General features: G+C 37.7%; 1 protein-coding gene across 1 annotated transcript in view; it reads right to left on the bottom strand.

The window, feature by feature from the left end:
- The window catches only part of DNAJC12 (DnaJ heat shock protein family (Hsp40) member C12), a 33,728-nt gene extending 18,100 nt beyond the window's left edge, over positions 1-15,628 (bottom strand). The window contains exons 1-2 of the mRNA XM_079900260.1: positions 15,399-15,628; positions 4,816-4,894 (exon numbers count right to left, since the gene is read on the bottom strand). Of these exons, the coding sequence (XP_079756386.1) occupies positions 4,816-4,894; positions 15,399-15,476 (157 nt within the window). The 5' untranslated portion in view covers positions 15,477-15,628. The remainder of the gene's footprint in view (positions 1-4,815; positions 4,895-15,398) is intronic.
- Positions 15,629-16,993: the final 1,365 nt, after the last annotated feature.

The raw sequence follows: 16,993 nt of genomic DNA, 5'->3' as shown, positions 1-16,993 counted from the left end.
GGAAGAGAGATCTCATTTTATAAGCTTATACAAGCAAATGATGATGGAACCTTTAAGAGACATTCTGATTTAACTCCTAGGTCTACTTTGAAAATACGAGGTTCTTTTAATTCATATTTCATAGTATAATTTGTACTATTATTATTATAGCCACAATTTAAATGTAGACCACTTACAATTACTTGAGAAATAATAATAATAATATGATATCAGGACATGCTTTGAAAACAATCTGGAGGAAAATACACCAACTGTTAATAGTGGTTCTCTAGCAAAAAGAGATAAGAGCAGACTTTCACTTTCAACATTATTTAACACTGTATGTTATTTTTATTCCAAGGGGGAAAAAGCAATAAAGAGATTTTAAAGTACGAAAACATTGAAACATCGAAATATTTCAGTGAGTTAGAGACAAAGAGTTCCCCTTCTTCAAATATTCAAATGTCTTTGAAGCCTGCAAATCAATAACAAAAATACCATTTCACGGGTCCTTAATTTAGTTTGAAATCCCTTTCTTCAGGCTCAAAGAGAAGTTAATAAAGCATTGGCCTGAAACCATTACTGTTATGTTCACATAGGACTGGCATGAGTACCAGCCAGAGGCTTTTGATCTCAGTGACACAATTTCTATAGCACAACCAGTCCTGCCTACATCACCCACAACTGCAGAGCAAAGATCTCTAAAAGCCTTAGATTTAGATTTTTTTTAATGAGAGTGAGAACGATCTAATGTTTACTTACAAAGAGAAAACTATCCCATTTTGTTAAATTGTTATCTTGGAATGCTGCATAAAAACAAGGAAAGAAAGTCCACTGACTCATAATTGCCAACATTCATTGAGTTCTTCCTACATGCAAGATACATCATTTAATCCTCACAGCAAACACATGAAGTAATAATATGCTATTAGTCTACCCATTCTACCTAGAAGTATGTTGAGGCTCAAAGAGGTTGCCCAAAATCAACTAGCTCATAAGTGGGAGCTAGGAGCAATTCAGACAGACAAACCTGTGTTCATATCTACTACTCCGTCATGCTACCAAATCAGTCATTTCAGTGGCAGCGGTTGAGACTACATTTAGCAAACCAAAAAAGTGTATATACAAGTTTAATTTCTTCTACCTGCAGTTGTTCTAAAGGCTTAGCCTTTCACCTTAATGAAATATGTTTCAAAATCTGTCCAATATATTCTGGATTTCAGTCAAGCTAAAATCAGCATCAGGGTGAATTTTTGTTTCACATTTTAAAATATTTTTATCAGTAACCTTAACCCTTCTCCAAGTGTGTAAAGAACCACTTAAACGTTCAGAAAGCCATATTAATCCAAATTAAGGAAATGGATGCTTAAACAGATTTCAAAGCAATTTCTACCCAAAGGTTGAATCATCTATCTACTGCAAGCCTTACAAGGGAAGATATTGATGTCTGTGTACCCTTTCATTTTAAACAATATTTACACAGTCCAGTGTTTCTCTGAACAAGAAGCCTTGTGGTAGCCCGTACATGAAAACTCCCAACACTATGGCCACTAGAATGGCAATGATCGCACAATGATTCATCATGCGCCCTGAATAGAAATTGTTTGCTGGGGACAGAAAAACAACTCAAAGCCATGCTTTACTGGAGAGGAACCCAGTTAAAGAATAATCTGTGGTGGTGGGTTTTTTAAGTGTTTATCAAATTTTTATACTTTTATGCTACGACATCTATCTTAATATTAACTCTAGTTTAGAGAGGTAATTCATATGTCTCCTACAGAAATGTTCACAAGTTCATTCTTTCACTCATTCAAGAAATTATGTGCACAAAGTAGCTGTCCTCCACTGCAGGTGCTGTGCTCGGTGCAAGGCATACCACTTTGAAGGAGATAAGCAGGAAGCCAGGCTCACTGAGCTTCCAGTACGACTAATAAGCAAATTGTCGACAAGAGGACAATATGATACACAGCTGGCCACCTGACGTATACGCAGGGTGCTCTGGGTAGCTGGGGCACACATAAATCCCAGAGGAAGTGATGGCTAGGCTGAGACCTGAATCAGGAGCATGACCCAACCAATCAAAAGCAGGGCAGGGAGGTGGCCAGGCCTCGGGGATGTTCCAGGCAGAGAAAGCAATAGACATAAAGGTCTAAAGAGTGGAGAGCAGGGCACATCAAGGAACCAAGGTAGTTGTGAGTGGCTGAAACATGGGGTTGTAAGCATGGTGGTGGAGAGAAAATGAGGATAGAGATAAGTGGGGGGAGCACAACATGAAGGGGCTTGTACCTAAAGGCCCAGCAATGGCAAAGAATGAGCTATCGCTACACGTACAATACGGGCAAATATCACAGACGTAAGGTAAAGCGAAAGAAGCTACATGCAAAAGAATACATACTGTATGATTCCATTTACATGAAATTCAAAACTAGGCAAAACTAATCAATGATGATAAGATCCAAAAATGGGAGAGGGTGCTGACATTGAACAGGATATGAAAAGGGACTTTCCCTGGGGTGGTGGAAATGTTCTACATCTTCATCTGGGCAGTGGTTAAACTGGTTATATGTGGACAAAAATTTATCAGGTTTACACTTATGATTTGTTCACATTGCCTTAATGAAAAAGGGGAGGGACTTCCCTGGTGGCCCAGTGATTAGGATTCCATGCTCCCACTGCAGGGGGCCTGGCTTCAATCCCTGGTCAGGGAACTAAGATCCTGAAAGCCATGTGTCGTGGCCAAGAAAAAGGAGGAGGGTCAAATGAGCAGAAATAATGGTTAAGTATCTAACAAAAGATGACTTCATACATTGGAAAATGACTTGTTTATACAAATCAAAGGGATCAGTGATTTCTATAGAAAATTAATTAAGAGATTTACGATAAGGTAAAAAATTTTTTTAATGAAGAGGGGTTGGGTCTTACCATTTGTGAAATATGGAGTTATAGACAGGTCTTAATCATAATATTTTCCTTATAGAAAAATCACATGTATACACATACTATACACATACCTATAGTATACACATATAGTAAACACAGTCATCAAATTTAAGATAGTATTACCTACCCTGAGGGTAAAATCAGGGTAGGAATACACAAGAGATTTCAACTGCACTGGTAAAGTTTTAAGCTGTGTGATACACACACGGGCATTTGTTATAGTATTCTTTGTAGTGTTTTATACATATTAAATCTTTCATTTCTTTCCGTAACTAGAAAGAAAGACCACTATTTGCAGTGTGAAGCAATTAGAGTCCTGTAAGGATTCAGGCATGAAATGATAGTGGCTTACCTACCGCAGTGGCTCTGAGGATGGAGGGAAGAGGACCTACAGGAGAGAGATGCGGAAGGCAAATCACCAGCATTTGGTAGTCAATCAGATGTAGATGTGAGGCAGAGGAAGGAGACAGGTTTTTGCCTGACCAACTGAATGAATGGTGGTGCCATTTATTGAGATGGGGAAACATAGAAAAATGAGCATGATTTTAAGAGGTGAGAGGAGGATGAATAACAAGTCCAGTTTTTCACAGAGTGACTTTGAATTGTCTCCAAAAGGAGATTTCCAAGAAGCAGGTGAAGCTACAGTCTGAAACTGAGGAATGAGAACTGAGTTAAGGATAGATTGGAGAGCCATCAACAAATAGCTGATGATTGAAACCACAGACTTGGACAAAACTCCAGAGAAAAAATGGGGAGTAAACCCAGAAGAGAGTTTAGAAGGGAACCTTAGGACAGAAGGGAAGGAAGTCACAAAGGAGACAGAAAGAGCAGCCCAAGAAGTAGGAGGAAAAGCATAAGGGTGTACGTATCCTGGTAGCTAAGAAAAAGGAGTGTCAGGAAGGTGAGCATGGGGCTTCCCTAGTGGCGCAGTGGTTGGGAGTCCGCCTGCCGATGCAGGGGACACGAGTTCGTGCCCCGGTCCGGGAAGATCCCACATGCCGCGGAGCGGCTGGGCCTGTGAGCCATGGCCGCTGAGCCTGCGCGTCCGGAGCCTGTGCTCCGCAACGGGAGAGGCCACAACAGTGAGAGGCCTGCGTACCGCAAAAAAAAAAAAAAAAAAAGAAGGTGATCATGGTCAATAGTGCCAAATTCTGATGCAAGCTCAGGGAAGGTAGGGACTACAATGTGGGCCATTGAATTTGGCAGCCAGGAAGTCCTTAGTGACTATTACGAGAACTGTTTCCTAGAAAGGTGAGGAGGAAGACTGGGATAAATTGAAAAGGGCAAAAGGGAAGTAGAGATACCAACTGTGGACTTCTTTTTCAGGAAGTTTGGCTCTAAAGGGAAGGCAAGAGATAGGGAAGGAGCAGGAGGGCAACAGGTTAAGGAAGGATTATTGGTTTGCTTGTATTTTTTCAAGCTGAGATACACAAAAGCATTTATGCATAAATTTATGATCATGAAATGTAAAATATAAAGAAAAAACAAATGTGCGAATATATTATTATATAATATATATGGACCTATTCAGGTCTTCAAAATGAAGAAAACACAGCAAGGTTCTCATCAAGACAGCCACCTGGTTACAAACATATTTAAGTCATGTTAACATTTGAGAACTGGTGAAATAAAGCATAAACTGGACAGATTTGAAACCATGAAGCAGAACATTATAGCAGAAAGATAAATGAATATCAAATGACTACTGTTAGAAAGATAGACCTTACCCAATTCCCTCCTCACCTTCCATCTGATAGTGCAAAAATATTCTTTGGCATTGAATGAAAGAATAATTTTGAGTGTAAATAGATAAAAGAAAATGAAGTTACTATTAAAGCCATTGTAGATCTCTATGCTCTACATTTTCATGAGAAACAGCCATTATTAAATACTTACCAGCTTTGGAGTTTTCAGGATGCTTGTCAGGGTGACATTCCAGGGCCCTGACCTTAAATTCTGCCAGGATTTGTTCAGCCTAAAAGAAAAATCAATGTTTAAAATAAGGAATCTAGGGCTCCCCTGGTGGCGCAGTGGTTGAGAGTCCACCTGCCGATGCAGGGGACACGGGTTCGTACCCCGGTCCGGGAAGATCCCACATGCCGCGGAGCGGCTGGGCCCATGAGCCATGGCCGCTGAGCCTGCGCTTCCGAAGCCTGTGCTCCGCAACGGGAGAAGCCACAACAGTGAGAGGCCCGTGTCCCGCAAAATAAATAAATAAATAAATAAATAAAATAAAATAAGGAATCCAATTTGAATGGAATGAAGGAAGAAGTTGGGTGTCAGTTTTTCCCAAAAAAGCCATGATCACCCAACTTTTTATTTTGATCCCTATATTTGTATTTTGACTTTTTACTCTTAAGAAATTATTTTCTCAATAACAAAATTCAGAAAGTATCCAGTAAAAGTTCCTATTCAAATAGTAGTCTGTGATGACAATTTAACTTGCTACTGTATTTAGATGATGGCCCAAGACATCTATGAGTTCAAATGTCAAAAATGGTCAGATAGGTTTATCCTAAGAATATATGAAAGGTGAGTTTACACATCCGAGTTCTTCTAAGGATGCTTAGCCACCAACCATTATTCAAGATGACTATCCAGGGACTTCCTTGGCATTCCAGTGATTAAGACTCTGAGCTTCCTTTGCAGGGGGCATGGGTTCAATCCCTGGTCGGGGAACTAAGATCCTGCATGCCATGTGGTGTGGCCAAAAAAATTAAATTTAATTAAATTTTTAAAAATCAATTAAAAAAAAGACTATCCAGTTTATAAATTACCCATTATAAAGTTCTTTCTGTCTGCCTTTTGGCCCTTTTCTTTTTTATTAAGAATTTCACAGTTGGGAATTAGGAGGTTAGATAAATGTAGTCAAAAGGTACAAGCTTCCAGTTATAAAATAAGTACTAGAGATGCAATGTAGAACATGATAAATATAATTAACACTACTGTATGTTATATATGAAGGGTGTTAAGAAAGTAAATCCTAAGAGTTCTCATCAGAAGGAAAAAAATTTCTATTTCTTTAATTTCATATTTATGTAGATGATGGATGTTCAATAAACTTACTGTGGTAATCATTTCATGATGTATGTAAGTCAAATACTATGCTGTACACTTCAAACTTATACAGTGCTATATGTCAATTATATCTCAATAAAATTGGAAGGAAAAATTTTTCACAATTTTTAAAAAAAGGATAAACCTGATAATTTTGTTACCAATAAACAGTTTGGTTAGAGATTTTGATTGGGAAAACAGAAACTTCAACCCAAACTAAAATGAGATTTGAGAGCCATTTATGATTTTATTTGATTTCACTCACCCATCTAATCCTTATTATCATGAATTATCAAGACTTGGCTTCATTAATTATAATTGCAATGTCAACAGCAGGATACAACAGTGGTTATGTGGCTCTTGGATTCTGATTACTTTGTTTTAAATCCCAGTTCTGCCCTGAGATTTTAGGCAAGTTGTGTAATTTCTATGTGCCTAGGTTCCCTCATCTTTACGTTTCATGAATAAGTTGAGCACTTAACACAAAGCCCAATCACAGTAAGAACTCAATAATAGTAGCTATTATTAAATGTCAGTGGTTAAGTAACTTGAACTCATTTAGCTTATTACTATAGAAGCTGAGTTTTTTGTTAACTAAGCAGATGGAATTCAAATCTAATAATCGTAACCACTGTTTTATGTGGCCGAATTCTTCAGACTTAGGGACCTATTATCAAGTACTATATTTACTATACATGAATTAATGAAAGCAAATTGCCTCTTGTTTGAGAAATGAATTATCAAGCAGTTCAGCTCAGTATTGTCAGAAGATTCATGGGAAAAACATTTTTATCAGCTCCACGTCATCCTTAATCAATTCTCATAAAAAAATCTTCACTTTTACAATCAAAGACAGGCTGTATTAGATATGAATATGTTTAAAGCCCAGACTGATATCTCTACTCTTTTCCATGTTAAGCATGTACTGGGAAACACTTGGAATAACAGGAAGAGATATATTTCCTAGTAAGAACTGTAATTAATTATGTTCCCTCTTCCTGGGTGCTCCCTTTACCCCTTAGTCACCATAACCTGCTAATAGAATGAAGAAAATTGAGATTGGGGCTTGTTTTTAAATTTTAAAAATTTTAAAGAATCTAGTAGTAAGCTTTTTTTTTTTTTTTTTTTTTTTTTGCGGTACGCGGACCTCTCACTGTCGTGGCCTCTCCTGTTGCGGAGCACAGGCTCCGGACGCGCAGGCTCGGCGGCCATGGCTCACGGGCCCAGCTGCTCCGCGGCATGTGGGATCTTCCCGGACCGGGGCACGACCCCGTGTCCCCTGCATCGGCAGGCGGACTGTCAACCACTGTGCCACCAGGGAAGCCCTAGTAGTAAGCATTTTTAATTAACAAGTAATTTATGAATACTCACGAACTCTGTTTGAAAAAATTTCTATCAATACAGAATTTTTTTAAAAAAACCTTTACTCCTTTTCCCCTAAGATAACAGAATCCTTCAAGACACATTTTTACACACTTATATACATATTTATGTATATATTTTGGGGGGATTTAATAATACAAATGGATAAAATTATACCTATCTATCAAAGGTAGAAAGTTTGGGGGTTTTGTTTTATTTTTTAATTCCTATCCCATCTTTAAAAATTAAGAATAATCCATATCTGTCTTTCATTACTTTTCATAGTTTTATTGTCACAAAGTTTATTACAAATCTCCTATGTACGGCTGGTTCTGGGTAAACTAACCAGTAAAGAGGCTTAGTTTGTCTTGGGCATGTTCTATTTATCTCCTGGCATCACCACCCCAAGTGTGGCCCATGGACAAGTGAGGCTCTCCATGTCAAGGTCCTCTGAATCTTGCCTTCCAGACCCAATGTCCAATGGTCTGGAAAGCTGCCTACCCTATTGGCCAATAAACATACAAAAAAGGTTCAACTTTACACATAATTAAATAAAACATCCACGGGATGATCATGACCAGTGTCACTGAGGGTGCAAAGAAATGAACTCTCTCATGCTTTCCTGGTGAGGACGTAAATGGTTCACATTTTCTGGAAATCAATTGGGATATACACATATATAAAAATCCTTGGGAATTCCCTGGCGGTCCAGTGGTTAGGACTCCACGCTTTCACTGCCAAGGGCCCAGGTTCGATGCCTGGTCGGGGAACTAAGATCCCACAAGACAGGTAGCACGGCCAAGAAAATAAATTAAAAAAATTTTTTTAATCCTGTAATTTTTTTCATACTCTTTAGTTCAATTTCAATTCTAGGAATTTGGCTAAGAGGATAATCAGAGGTAGGAAATGGATTTAGTTATAAGAAAGTTCAATGAATTAAAAGTTATACACTTTAGGGCTTCCCTGGTGATGCAGTGGTTAAGAATCCACCTGACAGGGCTTCCCTGGTGGCGCATTGGTTGAGAGTCCGCCTGCCGATGCAGGGGACACGGGTTCATGCCCCAGTCCGGGAAGATCCCACATGCCGCGGAGCGGCTGGGGCCGTGAGCCACAACTACTGAGCCTGCACTCTAGAGCCGGCGAGCCACAACTACTGAGCCCACGTGCCACAAATACGGAAACCTGTGCACCTAGAACCCATGCTCTGCAACAAGAGAAGCCACCGCAATGAGAATCCTGCACACCGCAACAAAGAGTAGCCCCCGCTTGCCGCAACTAGAGAAAACCCACATGCAGCAACAAAGACCCAATGCAGCCAAAAATAAATTCATTAAGTAATTAAATTGAAAAGTTATACATTTTAAACAAAAACCTATGTGCCTAGTAATAGGATATTTGTTAACGTTAATTGTAATATAGCTTTAAGATGGGATATTTTGCAGTCATTAAAAAAATCATCTTTTAGTAGAAGACAATAATCTGAGAAATTTATATAATGCATTCTATGAGAAAAGGTAAGCTACAAAGTATTATGTACGGTATAAAACCTTAATGTTTTCTCAAAAGGAATTACATAACATGTGAATATGTAAAATAAAGATAATGATAATAATAGCTAAGATTTATTGAGACCTACTCTGTGCCAGGCACTGTTCTAAGTACTTTATATATAGCATCTCATTTAATTCCCACAGCAATTCTATGAGGTGGGTACTATTATTATTCCCATTTTGCAGATTAGGAAACCAAGACATAGGAAAGTTAAGTAATTTTTCCAAAGTCACAGAGCTACTAAGTGGCAAAGCCAGGATTTCAACTCAGACAGTCTGACTCCAAACACATACAAAAAAATATATATAGGGCTTCCCTGGTGGCGCAGTGGTTGAGAGTCCGCCTGCCGATGCGGGGGACACGGGTTCGTGCCCCGGTCCGGGAGGATCCCACATGCCGCAGAGCGGCTATGCCCGTGAGCCATGACCGCTGGGCCTGCGCGTCCAGAGCCTGTTGCTCTGCGGTGGGAGACGCCGCGGCGGTGGGAGGCCCGCGTACCGGAAAAAAAAAATATATATATATATATATATTTATATATATATATTTATACATATACACATGTACTTATTACATAATACATAAATACAGCATATATGTATGCATAATTGGCATGCCTATGTCATACTCCCAAACATTAAGCATTTTTCTCTGTGCTCTCTTCATACTCCTCATTTCTTTATTGAACATATATTAATTTTAGAAATTAAATTTTAAAACTTAAAAACTTATCTTTTCCATATCCTAATAGCATAGTATTTTGCTCTGTGCCAGGAAATACTCATGTGCAAGGACTAATTTGATTCCCACTTGAATGGATCTTCTCCAGCTTTTCCCTGGCCACACAAATGCCCTCTGACTCTCCCTCCATGCATTTAAATTTTAACCAAGTAAGATCGTTTCATGCCCCATCTCTTCTCTGAAGTCTTCTCAGATATTCTTTCCTTAATTCCTGTTGCACTTATAAACAGTACCGCACAGCACAGTACTTATTTGTCCTGGAATTGTTTCCTGTGTATGAGCTTTGATTCTTCGACTGGATGCCAATTTCCTTATACAGTCGCACCATGTCTCACTTTTTTGTTTTGTTCTCCCCCCATCACGTCTAGTACTGGACCAATGCCAAGTGTTGAATGAATACTTGATTATAGACTGACAGATATTCTTCAAATAACATGACTGTAGTGTAATAGGAGCATTCTGAAAATGTGATTTATTCATTAAAAGAATGCATTGATTCATGTGCTGGAAATGTATATGCTACAGAATATGTTGCAGAAAAGACAAGACCCATTTTAATAAGTGGGTTAACATCCATCATTTCGATTTACTTAGTTTGAAACTGGATTTTTCCCACAAAACGCCCGATATTAGTAATATCCCTGAAATAGATTTCATGAGAGATCATCTTACATCATTCTAATGAAATGATAATTAATTAACATGAGCTATAGAAGTGATTTGAGCCATAAAATATACAATGGTAATACTGGGTTAAAATCCATAAAATACAATAACTATCTATTAATCCACAGTGACAAAAATAGCTGAATAAGTAAGTAAATATGGGAGAAGGGGTAGCTTTTCTTTACAGAAGAATTCCAAGTAATAAATGTAAACGGATGAGGAAAATAGAAAGTCACCATTAGGCAAACACCATAACAGTAACTCTTATAGGCAAGATTCCCTAAAGGATGCTAAAATCAGTGGGTGAACGTTTGAGGAGAAACACTGTGGTCTCAAAGAACTGTCACCAATATATTCGTTAATTACAAAAGGGAAAATAATAACCCTACACTGCAAAAACCTGGCAGAAGAAAGCTGACAGACACATCTTAACCAAATGATCAAGGTTAATAAGACATATTATATCAGGTACCCCTGAAATGATGCACTGGGAAAGGCACACCATCACTTCTGTGGTGTTCTTTCCAAAAACACATAAACTCACTCTAATCATGGGAAAAGATCAAGCAAACCAAAATTGAGGGACATTCTACAAAACAACTCACCACTACTCTTCAAAGTGTCCAGGTCTTGAAAGACAAGGAAGATATGAAAAATTGTCATTTTGGAGGAAAATAAGGGAACCAGACAACTAAGTACAATAAAGGATCCTGGCTTGGATGTTGGAAGAGAAAAAGGGCATCAGTAGAAAAATTGATGAAATTGGAAGGAGCCCTATACTTTAGGTCAGGGGTTGACTAACTCTGGCCCACAGCCCAAGTCTGGCCTACCACATGTTGTTTTTTCTTTGTTGTTTTTTTGGGTTTTGTTTTGTTTTTGTTTTTTTGTTTTTGCTGTACGCGGGCCTCTCACTGTTGTGGCCTCTTCCGTTGCGGAGCACAGGCTCTGGACGCGCAGGCTCAGCGGCCATGGCTCACGGGCCTAGCGGCTCCGTGGCATGTAGGATGTTCCCAGACTGGGGCACGAACCCGTATCCCCTGCATCGGCAGGCGGACTCTCAACCACTGCGCCACCAGGGAAGCACCCACCTGTTTTTAAAATAAAGTTTTATTGGAAGACAGCCATGGTCATTCATTTACATGTTATCTATAGCTACTTTCTCACAATGGCCGAATTGAGTGGTTGTGGCAGAGACCATAAATCCTGCAAAATCTAAAATATTTGCTATCTCAGGGTCAGCACCAAGAGGACACACACAGGGACTTCCGTGGCGGTCCAGCAGTTAAGACTCTGCGTTCCCAATGCAGGGGACATGGGTTCGATCCCTGGTCAGGGAACAAAGATCCCGCTTGCCACACACGCAAAAAAAAAAAAAAAAAAAAAAGACAAGCAGGACACCTGGGTTTAAGGAAGTACTCACTCTCTCTCAGGTCTCTGCACTTGCAGAAACCCTGAGAGTTAGTGCCTCCTTAAATTTTGATCATAAGCACTCTGCTTGCCTCACCCTAGTGCTGACCCTGTCTATCTGGTCCTTTACAAAAAATGCTTGATGACCACTGGTTAAGTTAATACTATTGTACCAATGTTAATTTTCTGATTTTGATAATGATACTCCCATTAAATATGATGTTAACATTAAGGAAGCTGGGTGAAGTGTATACAAGAACTCTATTATGTTTGCAACTTTTCTGTAAGCCAAAAATTATTCCAATATAGATGGAGCACAGAGGATTTTTGGAGCAGAGAAACTACTCTCTATGATACACTATGATAAGGTGGATAAATGTCATTATACACTTGTCCAAACCCACAGAAAGTACAAACCCAAGAGTGAACCATAATGTAAACTATAGACTTTGGGTGATGATGATGTGTCAATGTAGGTTCATCAGTTGTAACTCTGATGGGAATATGGATAATGGAGAATCTATGCATCAGTGGAGGGGGCAGGTATATGGGAAATCTCTGTATCTTGCCCTCCATTTTGCTATGAACCTAAAATTGCTCTTCAAAAACTTCTATTAAAAATCATTTCAAAATAAAATATTTTAAAAATAATGCGAATTATAGAATAGAATGGGGACTTCCCTGGTGGTGCAGTGGTTAAGAATCCGCCTGCCAATGCAGGGGACACAGGTTCGAGCCCTGGAAGATCCCACATGCCACAGAGCAACTAAGCCCGTGCACCACAACTACTGAGCCTGTGCTCTAGAGCCCGCGAGCTACAACTACTGAAGCCTGCACACCTAGAGCCCGTGCTCTGCAACAAGAGAAGCCACTGCAATGAGAAGCTTGTGCACCACAAGGAAGAGTAGCCCCCTCCTGCAGCAACTAGAGAGAGCCCATGCGCAGCAATGAAGACCCAACGCAGCCAAAAATAAATTAATTAATTGATTTTTAAAAAATAGAATAGAATGAATTTATGAAGTTCCAAGTGTACAGTGTTACTGTGAGGCCAAAACAACTCCCTCAACCACGACAACTTACTATATGCCAGGCACCATTCTAAGCACCTTATGTATCATGTCTCATTTAATCCCAACAACACCTCCATGAGGTGAGTACTATTATTATCCCCATTTGCAGATTAGGAAACCCAGCCATAGAAAAGTGAAATAATTTTCCCAAGGTCACATAGCCAATAAATGGTTAAGATTTAAACCCAAGTGGTCTGAAGTCAATAAGAAAGAGAACTAGAAAAAAAAATAGGTGTTTCTATTTATTGAGTTTATGCTCAGTTTTCAAGTCCATGAAATCTTGAAATGAGAAAGTCTTATTACTACTGAAATGTTGACCAGATATTAAAAAATTAATTAAGATCCACACCCAAGAGGCTGCCTTACACCACTAGTGTGTGGTATATGCATCAATAAGGACTTCAGAAGATTTCATAGCATGCGTCTATGTAAAATCTGATTTAGGGAGAAAAAGCTAACTGATTTGGGCTCAAATTTCAGTAAATGTTTTTGAACAGGGGGTATTTGTTTCCTACTCAGCAGCATGGAAATCCTCCCATGGCCTTATATATGTCATTTAATTAATTTCCAACACACGCTTTAAAGTGTAAGAACTGTATACTAAAGCAAAGAATTATGTGTGTATCTAACTCAATTGTTGTAAGTAGAATCAAAATATCAAGCTGCTTTGAAATTATAACTGCTAAATTGCTCTTGGATAGGAACAGTTCTGGTTAATTTTTTTAGAGCATCAGATCAAGGAATATTTGAAGTAAAGAAAATTCATGCAACACAAGTAAAGGAAATGTCATAGTAATACTCAAAAAAAGACATTAAAATATTTTTCAGTGAGAAGGATACATATAAAAAGAGGGGAGAGGGGAATTCCCTGGAAGTCCAGTGGTCAGGACTCCGCCCTTCCACTGCAGGGGGCACGGGTTTGATCGCTGGTCAGGGAACTAAGATCCCGCAAGCCGATCCGGTGTGGCCAAAACAAACAAAAAAAAAGGTGGGGCACGGGGGAAGATATATATAAAAAGAATCGACAAAATTGTGACAGGTCATTGCATTTTAAATAAATGACTGTTACCTACACATGCTATGCCATTGACAGAATTAGTAAAATACATCCAGAAGAAGGAATGTCAAGACAATGCTTTTATTCTCCTTTTAATATATGCTACGGTATACACCGTAGTCTATTCAAGACTAATCTTTCTTTGTGGAAAGATTGAAAAGACAATAACATAACTACAAAAGACTGACTAAAGGGTCAAGAGATTTATTAAGGGGCTATTACAACCTTTACTTTATAACCTAGCATGACAATATTTTTTATAAATCCAAATCGTGAAACTTTTCAAATTAAATTATGTTCCTTTGATTCAGATAGTTCCTTCAAAAATTATCTGGCAAGAGTATAATCCAAAGTATGAATAACACATAATAAGCTTTCTCAGTTGCTCTAAGTGTGTTTAACTACAAGGAACCTAAGATAACTTCCTCAGGGTGACGAAATTAGAGATAATCCCTTGTGTCCAATATTATTCTATTCTCCAAACAAAATGAAGTACATTTTATTACTTAACTCCAGCCTTATGAAACAAAGATGAATAGAAAAATAATTTGCTTTAAAATATTTTAATATTAATAGCTATATTTTAGTAATAAAATAAAATAAATATTTTAATACTTGTTATATAAATATAAAATAATATGAACATATTTAATAATATAATTGAAATATATTTCATATTCATCTCAATATTTAAAATATTAAAAAACTGTAAATAAATGAAATGTTTAACAATAAGAGAATAACCAATTGTGGTACAATAGTAAAATGAAATATGCAATCATTAACATATATATGAAGAATCTTTAGTAGCCTGGAGAAATCCTTGTTATAATGTTAACAGATAAAAAGCGAACTTGTCTTCAAAAATATATATATAGGAAAAAGACTGGTGATTAATATACCAGACATTAATAGTGTTACCCTTGGGAGGTAGAATTATAAATGAGCTTTCCATAATTTAAAAAACTTTTACAACCTTTATAATTATCTACGGGGACCTTTAAAAACATTGTTCCATTGTAGATCAAGTGAACAATTATAGAGTTTTCACACATTTTGTTTCAGAAGCCAGACTTTAAAGAAGTAATTCCTCTCACACAATTTGAAATATTAACATAAAACGATGTTTCTTGGTTTATATAATTTAACTACTCACATAAAAGTACATATTTTAATAAAACATTTTAAAATCACTAATTGCTAGAAAATTACATCTCATCTCAATTACAGTGTAACTTACCATAATAAAGAAATAGCTTATGTATACTATGAAACACTGCCAATAGCAATTACAATTAAATTTCAAATATGTATTTTTAGTATATTTGAAATAGAGTCTATGGCCATGTGACAGAATACACATATTCAATCAGAAGCTTCCATAAAACTGAAAAAGGACATTATTCAAGTAAAGACCCAGCACATATTTAAGTCCTTAACTTTCTCTGAGCCAAAAGTGCTTTAAAATAATACAAGATTAGATTTTTAGGCAACGTAAGTTCCAAATTAAAACCTTAAATAAAAACTTGAAATACTGTTGTGAAAAAGAACGGCATTATTCACTGCCTTACCGAAGACAGTTCATCACATCCCAGTAACGTGTAGTAATCTTCACTATCTTCCAACCTGTAATTCAGTATCGCATCCATTTAGATTACTAAATCAGCTTTTCTTCCCTCTGAAACAAGAGGCACAATGAACTGCGAATTAACAGGAAAAGCCCTATGAGGTCTGGTTTACAGCTGCGCGTTCCAAACGACAATAACTAGATTTAAGTCTGGCCACAGTCAACACACCAGATGTCATCCTAGACCTTTGTAAACTCTACCTTTCATTGGCTGTTTATACAAGAGAAAAGAATAGCCCACGAGCAGAACTGTTGCAGTGCTGCCTGGGATCTGTAGTTTGAATTTATGTAAGCGACGTAGATGAACCATTTCTCTCACGAGTCGACAAAGACTGTCCATTTTTACACACTCCCCAAATTGGCCATCTCTTCATCTCCTATATATTTTTATCTTTCTCCATTTTTTTTAAGGGATAGAAAAAAAATTGAAGCATTATGGTAAAATCTTAGGATTTGTTAAACATGAGTAGTAGGCGCTTTTCTGAGTGTTTACAGTATTTCATAAGTTTTAAAATAGTTTAAGAGTAGAAAGAAATAGACTAAGAAAGCAAGTTTGTATTCATTTGACAATCTATTCATTCAATAAATATTTATTGAGGACCTATTTTATATTCAGCACAATTGTAGAAAAAGGTGTGGTAAACAAGTCTCTGTTTTTAGGGAGCTTACATTCTGACAGAGGGAGACAGACAAGACACATGCAAACAAAGAGGATTATTTAAAATAGTGATTTGTGTCACAAAGGAAATAAAATGTGCCAGTGAGAAGGAGAACTGTATGATGACTGGGGTCTGATCACTGTGCCATTTCTCCTGGGCTGGCTCTCTCCACACTCAGGAGTGTGTCTGGCCTAGGGTGGGTCCAGGGTGCCTGTATTTCAGCTCACTGTGGCCCTAAGAAATGCAGGATTTAGAGAAGAAAGTGAGTGGTCAGGGATACATTTTAACTGCCTTAACCCTTTAAATGCCTCCATAAACTATTGCCTTAAAGAAATACTTTTTCATTGAGCTCACCAATATACATTTTTTAAGGTTTATTTCTAAAGAGAAATCACTGAAGTCCCATTTTTACTAATCCGTCATTATATATCATTTCTTGCTGAAAGTTTGGTGTGGAATTTTAAAACGAAGTACAAATTTTGTTTTGGAAATTTCACAACCCTTGAGGTATTTGGAGGCCCATTTGGGCATCCCAAAATCCTGACCAGAATAACTAACGAATGGCCTTAAAAGGATATGAAGTTACAGCTGTGAAAAACAGTGGTGATTCCTCAACAAATTAAACATAGAATTACCATATGATCCAGCAATTCCACTTCTGGTATACCCAAAAGAATTGAAAAAAGGAACTCAAACAGATATTTGTACACCCATAATCATAGCATCACTATTCACGATAGCCAAGACGTAGAAGCAACCGAAGTGTCCATTAACAGAAGAATAAACAAAATGTGGTATATACATACAATGGGATATTATTCAGCCTTAAAAGGGAAGGAAATTCTGACACATGCTACATGGATGAACCTTGAAGACATGC

The sequence above is a fragment of the Stenella coeruleoalba genome (genome assembly GCF_951394435.1).
Source record: "Stenella coeruleoalba genome assembly, chromosome: 16".
Classification (NCBI taxonomy): Eukaryota; Metazoa; Chordata; class Mammalia; order Artiodactyla; family Delphinidae; genus Stenella; species Stenella coeruleoalba.
The sequence above is the reverse complement of the archived record's forward strand: the minus strand, read 5'-3'. Positions and strand labels throughout refer to the sequence as shown.